This window comes from Pantherophis guttatus, chromosome 2 (genome assembly GCF_059756535.1).
Source record: "Pantherophis guttatus breed Tessera chromosome 2, ASM5975653v1, whole genome shotgun sequence".
In the NCBI taxonomy this organism is placed as follows: Eukaryota; Metazoa; Chordata; class Lepidosauria; order Squamata; family Colubridae; genus Pantherophis; species Pantherophis guttatus.
In genome coordinates, this window is record NC_142064.1 from 254,953,606 (window position 1) to 254,970,558 (window position 16,953).

Here is a 16,953-nt window from a genome sequence, read left to right on the forward strand (position 1 = left end):
ACAGTCCTGTGGATTGCAGCAATGCAGGGACAATTAGTCATCCTTTCTTGAGATGCATTAGGGCAGTAGATTGGAAAGAGGCCAACCATTAACTTTTTACACCTGGATGGGTTTATTAGTTCTTGCTTAATATGCCCTCATAAAAACTGAGCAAAAGAGGGCTGCTCCCTGTTTCTTAGCTATTAAAATGTTTTATGGTGATAGGGACGGTCATAAGAAAGGAATGCAATCAGTTAAGAACTACTCATACAAGTCGACATTGAGACAACACCTTAGTTAAGTGATTTTAAATTCAATTGTAACAGTGATATAAAAGCATTGGCTGGGTTTCTCAGCAAATTCATATTGTGTTATAATAGCAATTTTATTTAGCGTGCACTTACAACTACAGTAAGGGCAGTACAAGTGAATGAAAAATATACACAATACAGTGGTGGGTTTCAAAATTTTTTACTACCGGTTCTATGGGCGTGGCTTGGTGGGTGTGGCTTGGTGGGCATGGCAGGGGAAGGATACTGCAAAATCTCCATTCCCACCCCACTCCAGGGGAAGGATACTGTAAAATCTCCATTCCCTCCCGAATCCAGGGGAAGGTTACTGCAAAATCTCTCCAAGACTCAAGGTTGACTCAGCCTTCCATCCTTTCTAAGGTAGGTGAAATGTGGACCCAGTTTGTAGGGGCAATAAGCTGACTTTGTATAAAATATACAAAAGAATGAAGGCTATTGCTTAACGCATTGTAAGCCACCCTGAGTCTCCGGAGAAGGGCGGCATATAAATCAAATTAAAAAAAAAAAATCCCCATTTCCTTCCGATCAGCTGGGACTTGGGAGGCAGAGAATAGACAGGGGGCGGGGCAAGTCAGAATTTTTATTACCGGCTCTCCGAACTACTCAAAATTTCCGCTACTGGTTCTCCAGAACTGGTCAGACCCTGCTGAAACCCACCTCTGATGCAATATAAGCAAACATCACAAGAAAACAATATAACAATCAATGTAAATAATTTTCTGACTGTAAAATTACTCTGATGATTAAAATGTACTTTTAATTTCTGATGTATTTCTGGGATCAATTCATGGAGCTGATTTTGACTGTTAAAAGTTTTAGGTGTAAGGAAATTACGATTAAAATATTGTCAGTTTCTACATGAATTGAAGAAAATCCTCCTAGAAGTGTCTGTAACAGGAGAAGCATAATAAATAGCTATGAGGAAAGTGAGAAGTGGCCAGGGGTGGGCTTCAAAAATTTTAGCAAGGAGTGCTCTGCCCAGTTGCTGGGTGGGCGTAGCCATGGTGGGCGTGGTCTAGTCGGCCTCCTGCACCACTTTGGGGGAGGGGTGTTTTTGCCCTCCCCAGGCTCCGGAGGTTTTCTTCGAGCCTCCGGGAGGGCGAAAATGGCCTCCCCAGGCTCCGGAGACCCTCTGGAGGCCTTCCCGAACTTCTGATAGGCCCATTTTTCACCCTCCCTGAGCCTCTGCACATGCCCTGCATTTACCTCCATCCAAAACGGGCTGCGTGGGGATTCCTGGGAGGGGAGGGGAGGGGAGGGGTGGGTGGGGCCAGCCAGGAGTGGGATTTGGGGGTTTTCTGAACTGAACAGAATCTTAGCTAGAGGTTCTCCTGAACCCTTGCGAACCCCCAGCAGCCCACCCCTGGAAGTGGTCCTTTAGCTACCAAAATGCCCATTCAAGCTGCAAGCTAAGGCTTTTTCCTCTAATGCTTTCCTGAGCAAAGTGTAGTGGTATGGATTAGATTTTCCAGTTTGCAGATCCATGTCGTCTACAATATAAGGAAGAGGAGGAGGAGGAGAAGAAGAAGAAGGAGGAGGAGGAGGAGGAGGCCACCTATGTACCATATCACTCCTTTCCAACTAAGCTGTTAATTGTCAAAGAAATATTTAATTTAGGCTTCAAAAATGCTTACAATTTCTTACATGTTAATGGCTGACCAAAGCTTTTTCATGGCTCCAGAGTTTTAACTTTAGATGCTTTGTATTGCTTTTAGCATTTCTCCTCCCCACCCCGTATAATATAAACGCATGAAATGTTACATACTCTCCTCCTAAACTGATTTTCTCTATGAAAAATCATATTAATTGTGATGGAACTCAATTTTAAGATAGCTTGAGCTGTTTATGGAGGAATAAGTGGTTTCCTTAGGAAAATAACTAAATAAATAAATAATCAGAATGCCATTACATCTCCCTCCCTTTTTCAATTCCACCCTGTTCTTTTCTTCTTTTCTCTTTCTTTCTTTCTTTCTTTCTTTCTTTCTTTCTTTCTTTCTTTCTTTCTTTCTTTCTTTCTTTCTTTCTTTCCTTTCTCTCTCTCTCTCTTGTCTTTCTTTCTTTCTTTCTTTCTTTCTTCCTCCCCCTCCCTCCCTCCCTCCCGCTCTCTTTCTTTCTTTCTTTTTTAATATTTCAAAATTGTTTGTTCTTTTTTGCTTCGGTTTCCTTTAGAATCTTGGGGTCCTCATTCCTAGGTTCCCATAACCTTAGTGCATTCTTCCATCACCTCCCATTTTGCCAATTTTTTCTTCTTTTTGTGTAAGTCTTAGAACACATCATAGATTTGTATCACCCCACCTTGCCCAGCAGTCACTCACCTTTTATTGAAGCAAAAAGATAAGGATAAAATACGCTCAGGTCTCAGTGCAAAAGCCTATATATGCTCCAGGGCGTGTGCACACACACACACAAGCTTCCGAAATCTTTCAAAATAACCTGGCCGCACCAGGAACATACATTTTAGTTCCTCCCAAGCTGAGATTTAAAGTATTTGTAAGGCTGGTGGGAGGTGGGATGGAAAAGTTTCATATCCAAGGAATTAGCAGAAATACCCAAGTTGTGGGAGATTTGATTGGTTGGTTGTCTCATCAATCACTGATTTTTATCATTATTTCCGAGGAGGGGAAAAAGGTGGTATTGGAAACAATAGTGAGATTGCAATCAAGACGAGGGAACGCACTCAAGATTTTCAATTGGGTAAGTTTTACAGTACAACTCTAAGAGGTAGATGGGCAATTTGCATTTTGCTTCTGATACTAAGAATAAGTCTTAGGTTAAAGTTACTTTGGTTGAAGCAACTTAGTATATACATGAACAGGAGAGGAATCATATCTAGGGCACCGTACAAGCTTCTCGTGCAGAAAATAGCTTGCCAGGTCTGCTTCCAAAAAATAGCGGACAAGGGGGTGTGGGGGGTTTAAGTAGTAAAAGAAAAAATTTTTTTACAATTAAATTATATATTTTCTTACAAACATTTTAATACGTATTAAAATAATCACTTCAAAACTTTACTTAAAATTCAAAACAACAAATATATTATAATAATATGTAAAATATTAAATTACATTTTAATTTCATCATAAAGCTTTTGAATAAAAAAAATGTCCACTATTTTGTGAAAAAAAATAGTGAGCATAATGTGAAAAAAACGGACTGTCCGCTCAAATAGTGGACACCTGGCAACATTAATAGCAAGTTTTTTCTGATTAAAAAAAAAAATTTGAGAGAGATTAAATAGTAGGGGATGTGAATCTTTTTCCTTGGGTTCTGGTCGTCCAATTGATGAGTAAGAAATCTGACCTGATATAAAGTTTCCCTATGCCATTTTCATAGTTCTCAAGGCAGACTAAACGTGCCTCAAATCTCTATATGGCATGAATGACAAGGGAATTGAAAATTGTGACAGATGGGAAAATAGAAGTACCAAGTGGATGGAGATAGAGAATACGTTCACCGTTTGAAAAATATATTAAAAAGATGTTGTAAATGTTTGGTGGTTTTTTTTTAATTTGGAAAATGCATATTAGGCTATAGAGAATGTGTGAAACACAACTAAAAAGTACTCTGGTCATTCTGATTTTAGCACAAGTCCCTTCCTAGTGTTTAATCATTCTTTCTGCTGTGCATAATGGAAGACCAAATCGATATGTTCTGCCAGTTTGAATGTCGTCAAATGCTTGCAAGTCACAGGTAATCTTCACGGTTCTTTTCTGCAGTACCAACTGTTAATTCAGGATCCGAGATCTTGCACTTGCTATGAGGCGCGTGTTCAACTATCTTGATAAATCTTTTCCCAAATCATGAAAACAGTCATGCCTGAGATTGTCATACTGTCAAATCATGTATTGTATCCAGTGATGAAATCCAAATTTTTTTTACTACTGGTTCTGTGGGCGAGGCTTGGTGGGCATGGCAGGGAAAGGATACTGCAAAATCTCCATTCCCACCCCACTCCAGGGAAAGGATACTGCAAAATCTCCATTCCCACCCCACTCCAGGGGAAGGATACTGCAAAATCCCCATTCCCTCCCCATTCCTGGGGGAAGGATATTGCAAAACCTCCATTGCCACCCCACTCTGGGGCCAGCCAGAGGTGGTATTTACCGGTTCTTCAAACTACTCAAAATTTCCGCTACCGGTTCTCCAGAACTGTCAGAACCTGCTGGATTTCACCCCTGATTGTATCTCTTATCTAAATGCAGCATCTGCCTCTGAAAAAAGCAATACCACCCCGTTTCCCACAGATTGAAGAGAAGCAAAAATATTCTCTGGCAGAATCATAATTGTCTACTTTATATTAGTGGATTTATTTATTTATTTATTTATTTATTTATTTATTTATTTATTTATTTATTTATTATTCAAATTTCTATACCGCCCTTCTCCTTTCGGATTCAGGGCGGTGAACAGCCAAGATAAAAACATCTATACACACATCACAGTTAAAAATAAAGTTAAAATAATTTATAAATTTGGCCCATAATTTAAAACTTGTCAATTAAAATCAATATTAAAATTTTAAAACTAACCCTAAAATCAAGACAGACCGGCTAACTGAAAAAAATAAGTTTTTAGGGCCCGACGAAAAATCCGGAGGTCGGAGATCACTCGTATCTCTGGGGGTAGATTGTTCCATAGGGTAGGTGCCACCACAGAGAAGGCTCTCCTCCTGGGGGTCGTCAGCCGGCATTGTCTGGCCAACGGCAACCTGAGGAGGCCCTCTCTGTGGGAGCGAACCGGCCAGTGGGAGGCTATTGGTGGCAGAAGGCGGTCCCGTAAGTACCCTGGCCCTAAGCCATGGAGCGCTTTAAAGGTGATCACCAACACCTTGAAGCGCACCCGGAAGTCCACCGGAAGCCAATGCAGCTCGCGCAGGAGAGGAGTCACATGGGAGCGCCCCGTCGCTCCCATAATCCCCCGCGCAGCCGCATTCTGCACCAGTTGGAGCCTCCGGGTGTACCCCAAGGGGAGCCCCATGTAGAGAGCGTTACAATAGTCCAGACGAGAAGTGACGAGTGCTTGAGTGACCGTGCGTAGGGAGTTATTGCACTTCTATGTATGCAGCATGCTATTATTTATTCACAACAATGGGTATGATGTATTGAAGAGACTGAGCAAGGCGTGATTCATCTTCACAAATCTGGAAAATGGTTTTGACGTTTAAAAATCACAATATTTCTTGTTACTTTTAAGAAGCGCAGAAATGTTTGCAAGACTTGTGTTTTTCATTTGTGTGGACACTGAGTCCGAAGAATATAATCCAAATTTACATAAATTGAATTTATTTTAAAATGTCCCACGGCCTTCACCTTTTAAGATTGACTTAGGTGATGCCCTAGAATCCTCTAATTTAATCTATAATCTACAGTTTATATTATAAATGTATAATCTCATTATAAATGAGATTATAATCTATAATCTCAACCACAGTTGAGCCCAAAATTTATGTTGCTAAGCAAGACGTTTGTTAAGTGAGTTTTGCCCCATTTTATGACCTTTCTTGCTACAGTTGTTAAGTGAATCATTGCAGTTGTTTAGTAACCTGGTTGTTAAGTGAATCAGGTTTAACCATTTATTTATTTATTTATTTATTTATTTATTTATTTATTTATTTATTTATTTATTTATTGGTTCGATTTATATGCCGCCCTTCTCCGGAGACTCAGGGCGGCTTACAATGCGTTAAGCAATAGCCTTCATACTTTTGTATATACCTGCTTAGTAGGGCTTTCGGCCCTCCCTAAGCGGTGTTCTATTTTATACAAAGTCAGCTTATTGCCCCCACAATCCAGGTCCTCATTTTACCTACCTCGAAAGGATGGAAGGCTGAGTCAACCTTGAGCCTGGTGAGATTCGAACTTGCAGTAATTGCAGGCAGCTGGTATTACTTAACAGCACTTTAATCTGCTGCGCCACCAAGACTCTTTTGACTTTGCTTGTCAGAAGGTCACAAAAAGTGATCACCTAATCCTGGGACATTGCAACAATCATAAATGTGAGACAGTTTCCAACAGTCTGAGTTTTGATGATGTGACCATGGGGATGCTGCCACGGACATCAGTGTAAAAAGTGATCATAAATCACTTTTTCAGTGATGCTGTAACGTTGAACCGTCACTAAATGTTCTACAGGACTACCTGTACAAGGGGAGAAAGTATCTCACCTTCACACTGAAATAAAAACCTTTTTCTGGAGCCCTTGGTGCTCTCTGAGCTTGGTTAAGCTACGATAATAGAATAAGAAGAATAACAGAGTTGGAAGGGACCTTGTAGGTCATCTAGTCCAACCCCCCACCCAAGCAGGAGACCCTACACCATTTCTGACAAATGGCAGTCCAATCTCTTTTTGAAAGCCTCCAGTGATGAAGCTGCCACAACTTCTGAAGGCAACTTCTGTTCCATTGGTTGATTGTTTTCCCTGTCAGAAAATTTCTCCCTATTTCCAGGTTGAATCTCTCCTTGTTCAGTTTCCATCCATTATTCCTTGTCTGGCCTTCAGGTGCTTTGGAAAATAGCTTGACCCCCTCCTCTCTGTGGCAGCCCCTCAGATATTGGAACACTGCTATCACGTCACCTCTAGTCCTTCTCTTCACTAGACTAGACATATCCAATTCCAGCAATTGTTCTTTATATGTGTTAGCCTCCAGCCCTCTAATCAACTTTGTTGCTCTTCTCTGCACTCTTTCTAGAGTCTCAACATTTTTTATAGTGTGGTGACCAAAACTGGATGCAGTATTCTAGGTATGGTCTTACTAAGGCTTTATGGAGTAGTATTAGTACCTCACGTGATCTTGATTGAATCCCTCTGTTAATGCAATTTAGGATTGCATTGGCTTTTTTGGCTGCCGCTGCACACTATTGGCTCATATTTAAACTACTATATATATACTACTACTATATGTATATCAGTGGTAGGTTCCTCCCGGTTCGGCCCGGTTCTGCGGAGCGGGTAGCGGTGACGATATGATGTCACTGAACCGGTTCTCTTTGTTCGGGAGCTGGGCTGTTCCGCCCCCCCGCCCCGTGTTATTCTTACTTTTTATTTGGCCCCACCCCCAATCTATTGCTGCCACCTGAGTCCCAGCTGATCGGCTATAAGGAAAAAAACTGTTTAAACTCTTGCCACGGGTCTTCAAAGGGCCGCCCTACAGCTGATCAGTGGTAAAAGGCAGTTTGGTGGTAGACCGGTGCCTCCAAAAACAAATGAGTAGACCGGTGCCTCCAAAAACAAATGAGTAGACCGGTACAGCTCTGCAAGCAGTTAAAAGCCTGGTAGACCAGTACCTCTGCTAAATCCTAAAGAATTGTCACATGACCATCAAGCCACGCCCACAAAATAAACCACACCCACAGAACCAGTAGTAAAAAAATTTATAACCCACCCCTGATGTATATGTACACTATATGTAATGTGTGTGTGTGTGTGTATATATATGTGTGTGTGTGTGTGTGTGTGTGTGTGTGTGTGTGTATATGTCCCTCACACTAATGTATGAGGGGTGATTGAAGGTCTGCAAGCAAACCACGAAGCTCAGAGAGCACCAAGGCCTCCACAATTGAACCCTGAGCTTCAGATATTCTCTTCTATTTGTTTTCTTGCCCTCCCAGAGCCGATTTAAGTTGTTCCTTATCAGTGTTATTACAGTTTTTATCTGTTAGGTGATAACCTCTGCCACAAACCTCTTAAAGTTAAAGGAATGCGAAGGCTGCCTCAGGGATGGAGGGCTGACACGTCTTAAAAACGCTGACCTGAGGGGAAATTCTTGTTCAGAAACCAGTACTTCCTTCCAGATCCTCCCGGAGGGAATTCCCCTCCTGTCAAAGAATAGGAACAGAAACAAGGCTTCTAGGGTTGACAGATTGGTGAGGTCTTCTCATGTGCTGCAGTTCAACTTCTATCATCCCCAGCTTTTTAGACATCACTGGGACTCTTGTGCATATAACCTTGGCCATCACTTTGAAAAGAGAGCCACACAGAACTGGAAACACTGCAGAAAAGGGCTCTGAATCTATCTGAAGTCGGAGCATTGAAGAGGGACTACAATGGTTTAGGCTTTTCAGCTTAGAACAGTGTTTCTCCACCTTGGGAAGAGTTGTGGACTTCAACTCCCAGAAATCTCCAGCCAGCATAGGAGTTGAAGTCCACTCATCTGAAAGTTCCTAAGGCTGAAAAACACTGACTTAGATAGATAGAATTCTTTATTGGCCAAGTGTGATTGGACACACAAGGAATTTATCTTTGGTTCATATGCTCTCAGTGTACATAAAGAAAAAATAAAATATATTCGTTGAGAATCATAAGATACAACACTTAGTGATAGTCATAGGATACTAATAAGCAATCAAATCATACTAGTGTAGGAAAATATATCCTTCTGGGTTCAGCTCCAAGTGGGGAAAAAGACACTGGAAACATGGAGACTACTTGGAAAGATGGTTTAATGGTGGACAGGAACACATGGCTTAAGTTCCTGAACAGAAAAGGGCGAAATACAGCGAGTCCCTGGGTTTTATGCTCTCTCTGGCTTTGAACTTCCTGGGGCCCAGAAAGAGTATCCTGATTGGTTGTCAGACTCCCAGGGGGTGGGGGTCTTAGCTAGCCTTGCTGGTTGATGTAATCTTCCCAGGTGCCATGTGGTGAGTTTCTGTTGCTAGATGGGCCCCATTGTGTTGCAGATGTCCTTTGACAAAGGATTGGGTTTCTGTCTCTGTCCCATTAACAAAGGGTGGGGGGCAGGAAGGTGGGAGCTGCTTTGCCTTTAAAACATGCTTCTTCATTTCTCATCCAGGGAAACACAATATTCTGCCTTTTTAATATTTCCCAAAATATTTCATTCTTCTAGGAAAGGGGTGGGTGCTAACTTCCTACACTAGGAAACAATAAAAACAATATAAGTTGTAAAGATACAAGCAACATGGTTATAGTCATAAGTGGGAAGAGACAGGTACTAGTAAGAATGAGAATAATAATAATAATAATAATAATAATAATAATAATAATAATAATAATAATAATACAGTCTTAGTAGTTAATTTGACAGTGTTGTGGGAATTAGTTTTTAGCAGAGTGATGGCATTTGGGAAAAAATTGTCTTGTGTCTTGTTCTGGTGTGAATGAATGGCTGGACTATGACAGAAGTGCAGGAAATCTTATTTTAGGAGACCAAATGGGGAAGAGCGGTCTGTTTAAATCCGGTAAATGAAAAAACATTTACATCCCCGATTTACAGATTGAACTGGGCTGGCTTGAGCTAAATTTTAAATTGATTTTAAATTGGGTTGTTTTAATTTACGGCCAAAATATTTCATTATTTTAATACTGTTTTTTAAATTTTGTATGCTCTGTTTTTACTTAGGCTGTGCACCGCCTTGAGTCCTATTTGGAGAAGGGCGGTATAGAAATTTAATTAATAAATAAATAATAAATAATAAACAGAGTTGGAAGGGAATTTGAAGGTCATTTAGTCCATCTCCCCGCCCCACCCAAGCAGGAGATCCTATACCATTTCTGACAGATGGCAGCCCAGTCTTTTCTTGAAAGCTTCCAGTAATGAAGTTCCCACAACTTCTGAAGGCACAACTGACTTCAACTGAGTTCAAAATGCCTGTTGCTAAGTGAGACAGTTGTTAAGTGAGTTTTGCCTCATTTTATGGCTTTTCTTGCTGCAGCTGTTATGTGAATCACTGCAGTTGTTAAGTTATTAACACGGTTGTTAAGCGAATCTGGCTTCCCCATTGACTTTTTTACTACCGGTTCTGTGGGCGTGGCTTATTTTGTGGGTGTGGTTTGATGGTCATGTGACAATTCTTTAGGATTTAGAAGAGATACTAGTCTACCAGGCTTTTAACTACTTGCAGAGCTGTACCGGTCTACCCATTTATTTTTGCAGGCACCGGTCTACTCATGTATTTTTGCAGGCACCGGTCTATCGTGTATTTTTGCAGGCACTGGTCTACCCATTTATTTTTGCAGGCACTGGTCTATTCATTTGTTTTTGGAGGCACCGGTCTACCACCAAACTGCCTTTTATCACTGATCAGCTGTAGGGCGGCCCTTTGAAGCCCCGCGGCAAGAGTTTAAACAGTTTTTTTCCTTCTAGCCCATCAGCTGGGACTCAGGAGGCAGCAATAGATTGGGAGTGGGGCCAAATAAAAGGTAAGAATAATGTGGGGGGTGAGGGCTGGGGGGGGCGGGTACAGGGGGGGGCAGAACTGGTTCGGTGATGTCATATCATCACCGCTATGGGCTCGGCGGAACCAGGCCGAACCGGGAGGAACCCACCACTGATGTGACCAAAGGGATGCTGCAGTGGTCATAAGTGTGAAAAACAGTCAGAAGTCACTTTTTCCAGTGCCTCTGGAACTTCGAACAGTCACTAAATGAATAATTGTAAGTCAAGGACTACATGTACGTCAAGAGTTCTAAGTATTGAAGTCTATGAATTCGAAAGTTTCCAAGGTTGAGAATTACTGCTCTGGTGAGAACGCAACAGTACTCAGAACTCAATGAGGGACTTCTAGATGCTGCTACTCACTGCACTACAACCCTTCCAAAGTTCAAACGAATACATTTTGAATACAAATAAACAAATGTTCTTAATTTTAACCAATCTCTGTTGTTGTATTTTGCCTCCTAGCTCAGAATCCATCGCCACTTCTCATGGCTCCTTTGCAAAATGAGAGTTGTAACGAGTCCACCATGGAACAGTTGGAGGCAGCAATGCAACAACTTGTGCTCCTTGCTGAGCTTCTACTCCTTCTACGGCCAGATGAAGATACCTGTGTTAAAATCCGTAACTGTGTTGACACGGCCCTTAGCTATTTTTCAGAGGCTGAAGAGAAAGTAGCATCTCAATTGCTGCTGGTTGATTCTCAATCTGAGGCCCTGATAACAGTGAAGAAACTCATGCAAGATGATCTGAAGGAGAAGCAGAAGAAGTTGGTGGATTTGAAAGCTCAGATCTTTGCTCTTCAAGAAGCAGAGAAGAAATCAGTGGAAATGTTGCAAACTGCTGAGCTGCACCTGAAAAACACAAAGGAGAGGCTCAAATTAGCCCATGAGGAAATGGAGAAAAACCGTGCAGGACGAGATATTGGTATGCACTTGATGATCCTTCCAGGACTTGGGACATTCATAGGTAGGTCAGTTAATCCCCAAACCAATAGATTTTGAATCGGAAGGGATTCCTTCAAGATGTACCTCTTTCTCTGTAGAGATTTATGGCACATCTGTTATCCCTCAAGTAAAATTGAGGTAATTTAAAGCCTGTCTTCATTACTGTTAGTTGAAGGCAACATTAGTTAGATGATAAAAAATATTGTAAATCATTCATTACTATATCCCATCAATTAAATGTTGATTGACTGGCAGCCTGTGCCCCGGAGATCATAGTTTCTGGAATTTTATTAAGACCTGGTTTTGTTCCCAAGCCTGGGGTTAGAGTGTTACAGAGTCCCTGATTAATTTTCATGTATCAGGGAGTGTTGTTTTACTCTGGGCAATGATGTGTTGTTTTAGAATGTTTTTTTAATCTATGTACTGGACTTAAACAACACCCAGTCTTCTTGGAGTTGGGCAACCTTAACAAATCCAATACAAAAATTTGCACAGATGATTAAAGATTGATATAAAAAATAATAATATATAATACATATATATATTATATAATAACAGGCTTTGGTATAGTGGTGAAGGTGCTGGCCTAGAAACCAGGAGACTGTGAGTTCTAGTCCCACTTTAGGTGTGAAAGTCAGCTGAGTATTTCTAAGTCAGTTACTCCCTCTCAGGATTGTTGTTGTGGGGAAAATAGAAGGAAGAAGATGTATTGTGTATGTTTGGTTATTTATAAAGTAATACAATAAAGGTTGGATAAAAGCCTAATAATTATGTTATATATAGATGATCCAATTAGAGCAGATGGGGGGAAATCAGTGGTGGGTTTCAAATTTTTTTACTACCGGTTCTGTGGGTGTGGCTTGGTGGGCGTGGTATGGCTTGGTAGGCGTGGCTTGGTGGGTGTGGAAGGGAAAGGGTACTGTAAAATCTCCATTCCTACCCCACTCCAGGGGAAGGTTACTACAAAATCCCCATTTCCGCCCAATCAGCTGGGACTTGGGAGGCAGAGAATAGATGGGGGTGGGGCCAGTCAGAATTTTTACTACGGTTCTCTGAACTACTGAAAATTTCTGAGTGAAACTTTGATTCAGATTATTTGATTCAGAATACAATTATTTATTTGATTCGGAATACAATTATTTCAGCAAATTCAAAACAATTTTTTAAAAAAACCCTTTTAATTCCTCTAGTAGCATGGCCACCTATATAGACTTGGACACAACACAATCGCTAAAGCACACTATAAAACAGAGTCCCTAACAATCAATTGATTATTAATGTGATCATTGGTGATTTATTCTAACCAGTTTTAGTACTGACACCATGCCTGCAGTCCTTTCAGACAAAACTCCCTCTAAACTTTAGTTCAGTAGCTGAATTTGGAGGGATATTTTTATTGTTGTTCTTGCTGTTGGAAAACAATTGGGAGTTAATAGCTATATCACTAATTTATCTTTGCTTCTAGGTGCTAGTGTGTTAATTGGTTATCAAATAGCCCTGGAGTCAGCTGAAAATCTAGTCGCAGAAGCTCAACGAGCAGTAGAAGAATATACAGCAGAAGTGGCTGGTTACCACGATAAGTTCATACACTTCTCCCAAAAGGAACAGGAATTACAAGATGGGATAAATGCCATGAATCAGAAGATCATCCAGACACAAGTTCAATCCGATGAGCTGCTTGCTTTCCAAGGGGATGTTCTAATAAAGCAATCCTGGATCAGAAAATGCCTTGCGCTGCTGGACGTACTGGCAGGCAAGGTTCATGTAGCCGCAGTCATATCTCGCCATGCTTGTTTCCCTGAGCTGCTGGTGGACATCTTAGGGGACATTGCACAAGTGATGGATGAGAAGGGTGGGGAAGCGTTCCTTGAAAATCAGAAAATCCAGGATTTAGTTCTGGAAATAAAGAAAGCAGTGAAGACTCTGAAAAGCAGAGTAGGAAAGAGCATGTTGCAAGATTATTAATGTTTCCATGGCCTCCTCCATGTTTCATTAACATGTCTGTGTACTGGTAGTCCTCGATTTATGATCAGTTGCTTAACAGCCAAAGTCATGACCAATCCCCCCAACAGCTAGTTACGACCCAGATTCGAAGTTCTGATGGCTGCCCCTCCCCTCAGTCAAATGATTCCATTTTAAGCGCTCAGCAGTCCACCCACATTTATGGCCATTTGCAACATCCTGCGATCACATGAACATGTTTTATAGCAATTTTACCAGAAACCGGCATTTACTTCTGATTTTCAGCAAAATTGGCCCATAGTAAACCACTGGGCAGGTTCCATTATAGCAATAGCAGTAGCACTTAGACTTATATACCGCCTCACAGTGATTTACAGTCCTCTCTAAGCAGTTTACAGAGTCAGCATATTGCCCCCAACAATCTGGGTCCACATTTTATCAAACCTGGAAGGATGGAAGGCTGAGTCAACCTTGAGTCCCGTCAGGATCAAACTGCTGTCAGTCGGCAGAATTAACCTTCAATACTGCATTCTAACTGTGCCACCACGGCTCTGATTGGACATAACTCAAGGACTGTGTTCATTCTATTTACCAGTTCCTTATAGGGTGCCAACATGGAATTAAACACTGAAATGACGTACTAATTTTGTATGCATTCTGCTGGTGCAGCTTTTCCCACCTTTTTGCTTTCTTGCCATGTTGAAATACAACTTCCAGATAGGTTATCCAGGTCCTATTGCAGTTCAGAATGTATTTTTCTAGCAGATGCTTCTAAGATGAGAGTTTTATTATACAAGTGTCCTGCCTCTTTGTCAAGAAGGTAGATGCTGCAGTCCTCAATTTGGAAAGCTCTTGTGTTTTCTAGCCACTTATGCCTTTTTTTCTTCCAAGAAAAGACTTCTTTTCAGGCAAGAAACGTAGAATGAGTGCAGAGTGTTTTTGTAGTCATAACCCAAAGAGCCATCCATGTTCTAATTCACTTTCCCCAGCCTTCTCCTTTCTGAATGAGCACTTTTAGAAACGCAAGTCCAACACTTCTGGACTTCCAGATGGGGAAGCCCATTCTAATAAAAAATATTATAGTGTGTACTTTTGATAACCCAAATGTGACTGAATGCTTGCGTTTACTTGTTTATTTGCATTCCTCTGGACACTGAAAAGCGGTCTTCGTGTATTTGTTGAAGCCTGTTTGTACAACAATAAATGTATTGGTTTTGAAGATGTCAAAGCTACTTGATGGAAATACTGAGGCTTTGAAAAATAACAGATTTTCAGTGACAAGTTCTCTCTTGCTTCATGAACATATATATCCCTCTGCCACGCCTGTAACCTATCGACCCAAGTATCTTTACATGCAACTTTAACATTCCTTCAAGAGAGGAACAGTCCCACATTTGGAAAAATTATGATATAAGTAGTAATTTGATACATGACTAAAGTGCTATTCCAGGTTCCTTTCACTAAGTCCCAACACCCATAAAAGATTATTTCCCCCCCTCAGCAGACAAAACAGTACCTGCTAGAAAGGAAGAGAAAAAGAGGTTCTCCATCAATAGCTTTAACTTGGTGTCTTTCAAACTTGGCAACTTTAAAATGTGTAGCCCTCAGCTCGAAGAATTCTCTGGCCTTAAAGCTGCCAAGTTTGAAAAACATTATTTGTCCTTCTCTGAATGAATAGCAACACTAGCACTTCCAGGAAAGGTGACTGCAGTGGGGCATGGTTTGGAAATAAAGATAATTCAGGTTGTTCATTCAGTTTATTACATAAAGTGCTTGATCGTCCATGCAATACTAGATGACACAAATCATTTAAGAAAGAAAAAATATATTAAATTTGGCTGGCATACTTTTCTTCTAGCTGAAGGACAGGAGGAAGGTATATAGAATAGAATAGAATTCTTTATTGGCCAAGTGTGATTGGACACACAAGGAATTTGTCTTTGGTGCATATGCTCTCAGTGTACATAAAGACAAGATACATTCATCAAGAATCACAAGTTACAACACTTAATGGTAGTCATAGGGTACAAATAAGCAATCAAATACTAGGAACAATCAATATAAATAGTAAGGATACAAACAAAGTTACAGTCATGCAGTCGTAAGTGGGAGGAGATGGGTGATAGGAACGATGAGAAGATTAATAGTAGTGCAGACTTAGTAACTAGTTTGACAGTGTTGAGGGAATTATTTGTTTAGCAGAGTGATGGCGTTCAGGAAAAAACTGTTCTTGTGTCTAGTTGTTCAGGTGTGCAGTGCTCTTTGGCATTGTTTTGAGGGTAGGAGTTGAAACAATTTATGTCCAGGGCGAGGGGTCTGTAAATTTTTTCACAGCCCTCTTTTTGACTCGTGCAGTATACAGGTCCTCAATGGAAGGCAGGTTGGTAGTAATTGTTTTTTCTGCAGTTCTTCATATTACAGACACCTGGCTGTATTTAAAGTGAAAAAAGAGGCATTCTAGATTATATGAGTTGTTTGACCTCCCCAAATGCCAAAGATGATCTTAGTTACAACAATTATAATGAATCCGTTTTATCAAACTTTACATTGCTTTCATCAAATGATACTGAACAAAACTGAACAAATGTTAAATGCCATAATGGATGAATAACTCAGATTCTTAGCCACAGAACTGTAATATTGCGTCACGTGCTGTTTCTTGCAATGCAACAATATGCCCGCTGGACCAATGCATGCCAGGTGATAGGAGGCAAAATTACAACACAAGGTCAAAGAAGAATTACAAAGAAGGTCAAAGAGCCTTGGTAGTACAGTGGTCTAAGGCACCCTGTTATTAAGCTGGTTATTAAGACCAGATGCCTGCAATTACTGCAGGTTCGAATCTCGCCAAGGCTCAAGGTTGACTCAGCCTTCCATCCTTTCTAAGGTAGGTAAATTGAGGACCCAGTTTGTGGGGGCAATAAGCTGACTTTGTATAAATATACAAAAGAATGAAGGCTATTGCTTAGCGCATTGTAAGCCGCCCTGAGTCTCTGGAGAAGGGCCGCATATAAATCAAATTAAAAAAAAAAAGTGATAAAATGCATTTCAGGAATGATATTTTCTCCCTTGGCAAAACTCTTCCACCTACAGCTGAGCTTCTTCCTAACTTAGATTGCAAATAGATTACAGCCAGACAAACTATATTTGGAATCCTCGCATTCCCGGATTAATTTCTGTTTAGTTAAAAAAAAAAGAAAGAGCATTGTTTCTCAAGCTTGGCAACTTTAAGACTTATGGACTTCAACTCCCAGAATTCCCCACATTGCCAGCTGCCTCAGGGTTTTTGGGAGTTGAAGTCCACACGAATTAAAGTGGCCAAGGATGAGAAATACTGGTTTAACAGAAGAAGCCCCACTTTCTTTTCTCTTAATTCACCGTTTTGGATCAGAATCATGGAAGCGGTCGGTGGTTTAAATATAAGGTTCTCTTATTGGACGGAATCTGCTCGCTTTACTTTTACAGAAGTCTATCTTAGCGCCCTCATCACTTATATTGCTCTTCTCCGTTTTCATTGGCTTAGCGCTCGTGGATGGGCGGAGCTAGTGCTTCCTCTCTTGGCAACCGAAGCTTTTTTTTCCCCCTCCTA

General features: G+C 40.8%; 1 protein-coding gene and 1 long non-coding RNA gene across 2 annotated transcripts; one reads left to right on the forward strand and one right to left on the reverse strand.

Moving 5' to 3' along the window:
* Window positions 1–10,846: 10,846 nt before the first annotated feature.
* On the forward strand, window positions 10,847–14,579 carry LOC117668057 (uncharacterized). The gene is made up of 2 exons (XM_034421746.3): window positions 10,847–11,424; window positions 12,868–14,579. The coding sequence occupies exons 1-2, from the start codon at window positions 10,947–10,949 to the stop codon at window positions 13,365–13,367; spliced, it is 978 nt and encodes a 325-aa protein (XP_034277637.1). The 5' UTR covers window positions 10,847–10,946; the 3' UTR covers window positions 13,368–14,579.
* Window positions 14,580–15,245: 666 nt separating this feature from the next.
* LOC132711502 (uncharacterized) lies at window positions 15,246–16,801 on the reverse strand. Its single transcript, XR_009622389.1, has 2 exons — window positions 16,743–16,801; window positions 15,246–15,793 (listed from the first exon to the last, which is right to left on the reverse strand). It is a non-coding gene; the product is annotated as an uncharacterized LOC132711502 (long non-coding RNA).
* Window positions 16,802–16,953: the final 152 nt, after the last annotated feature.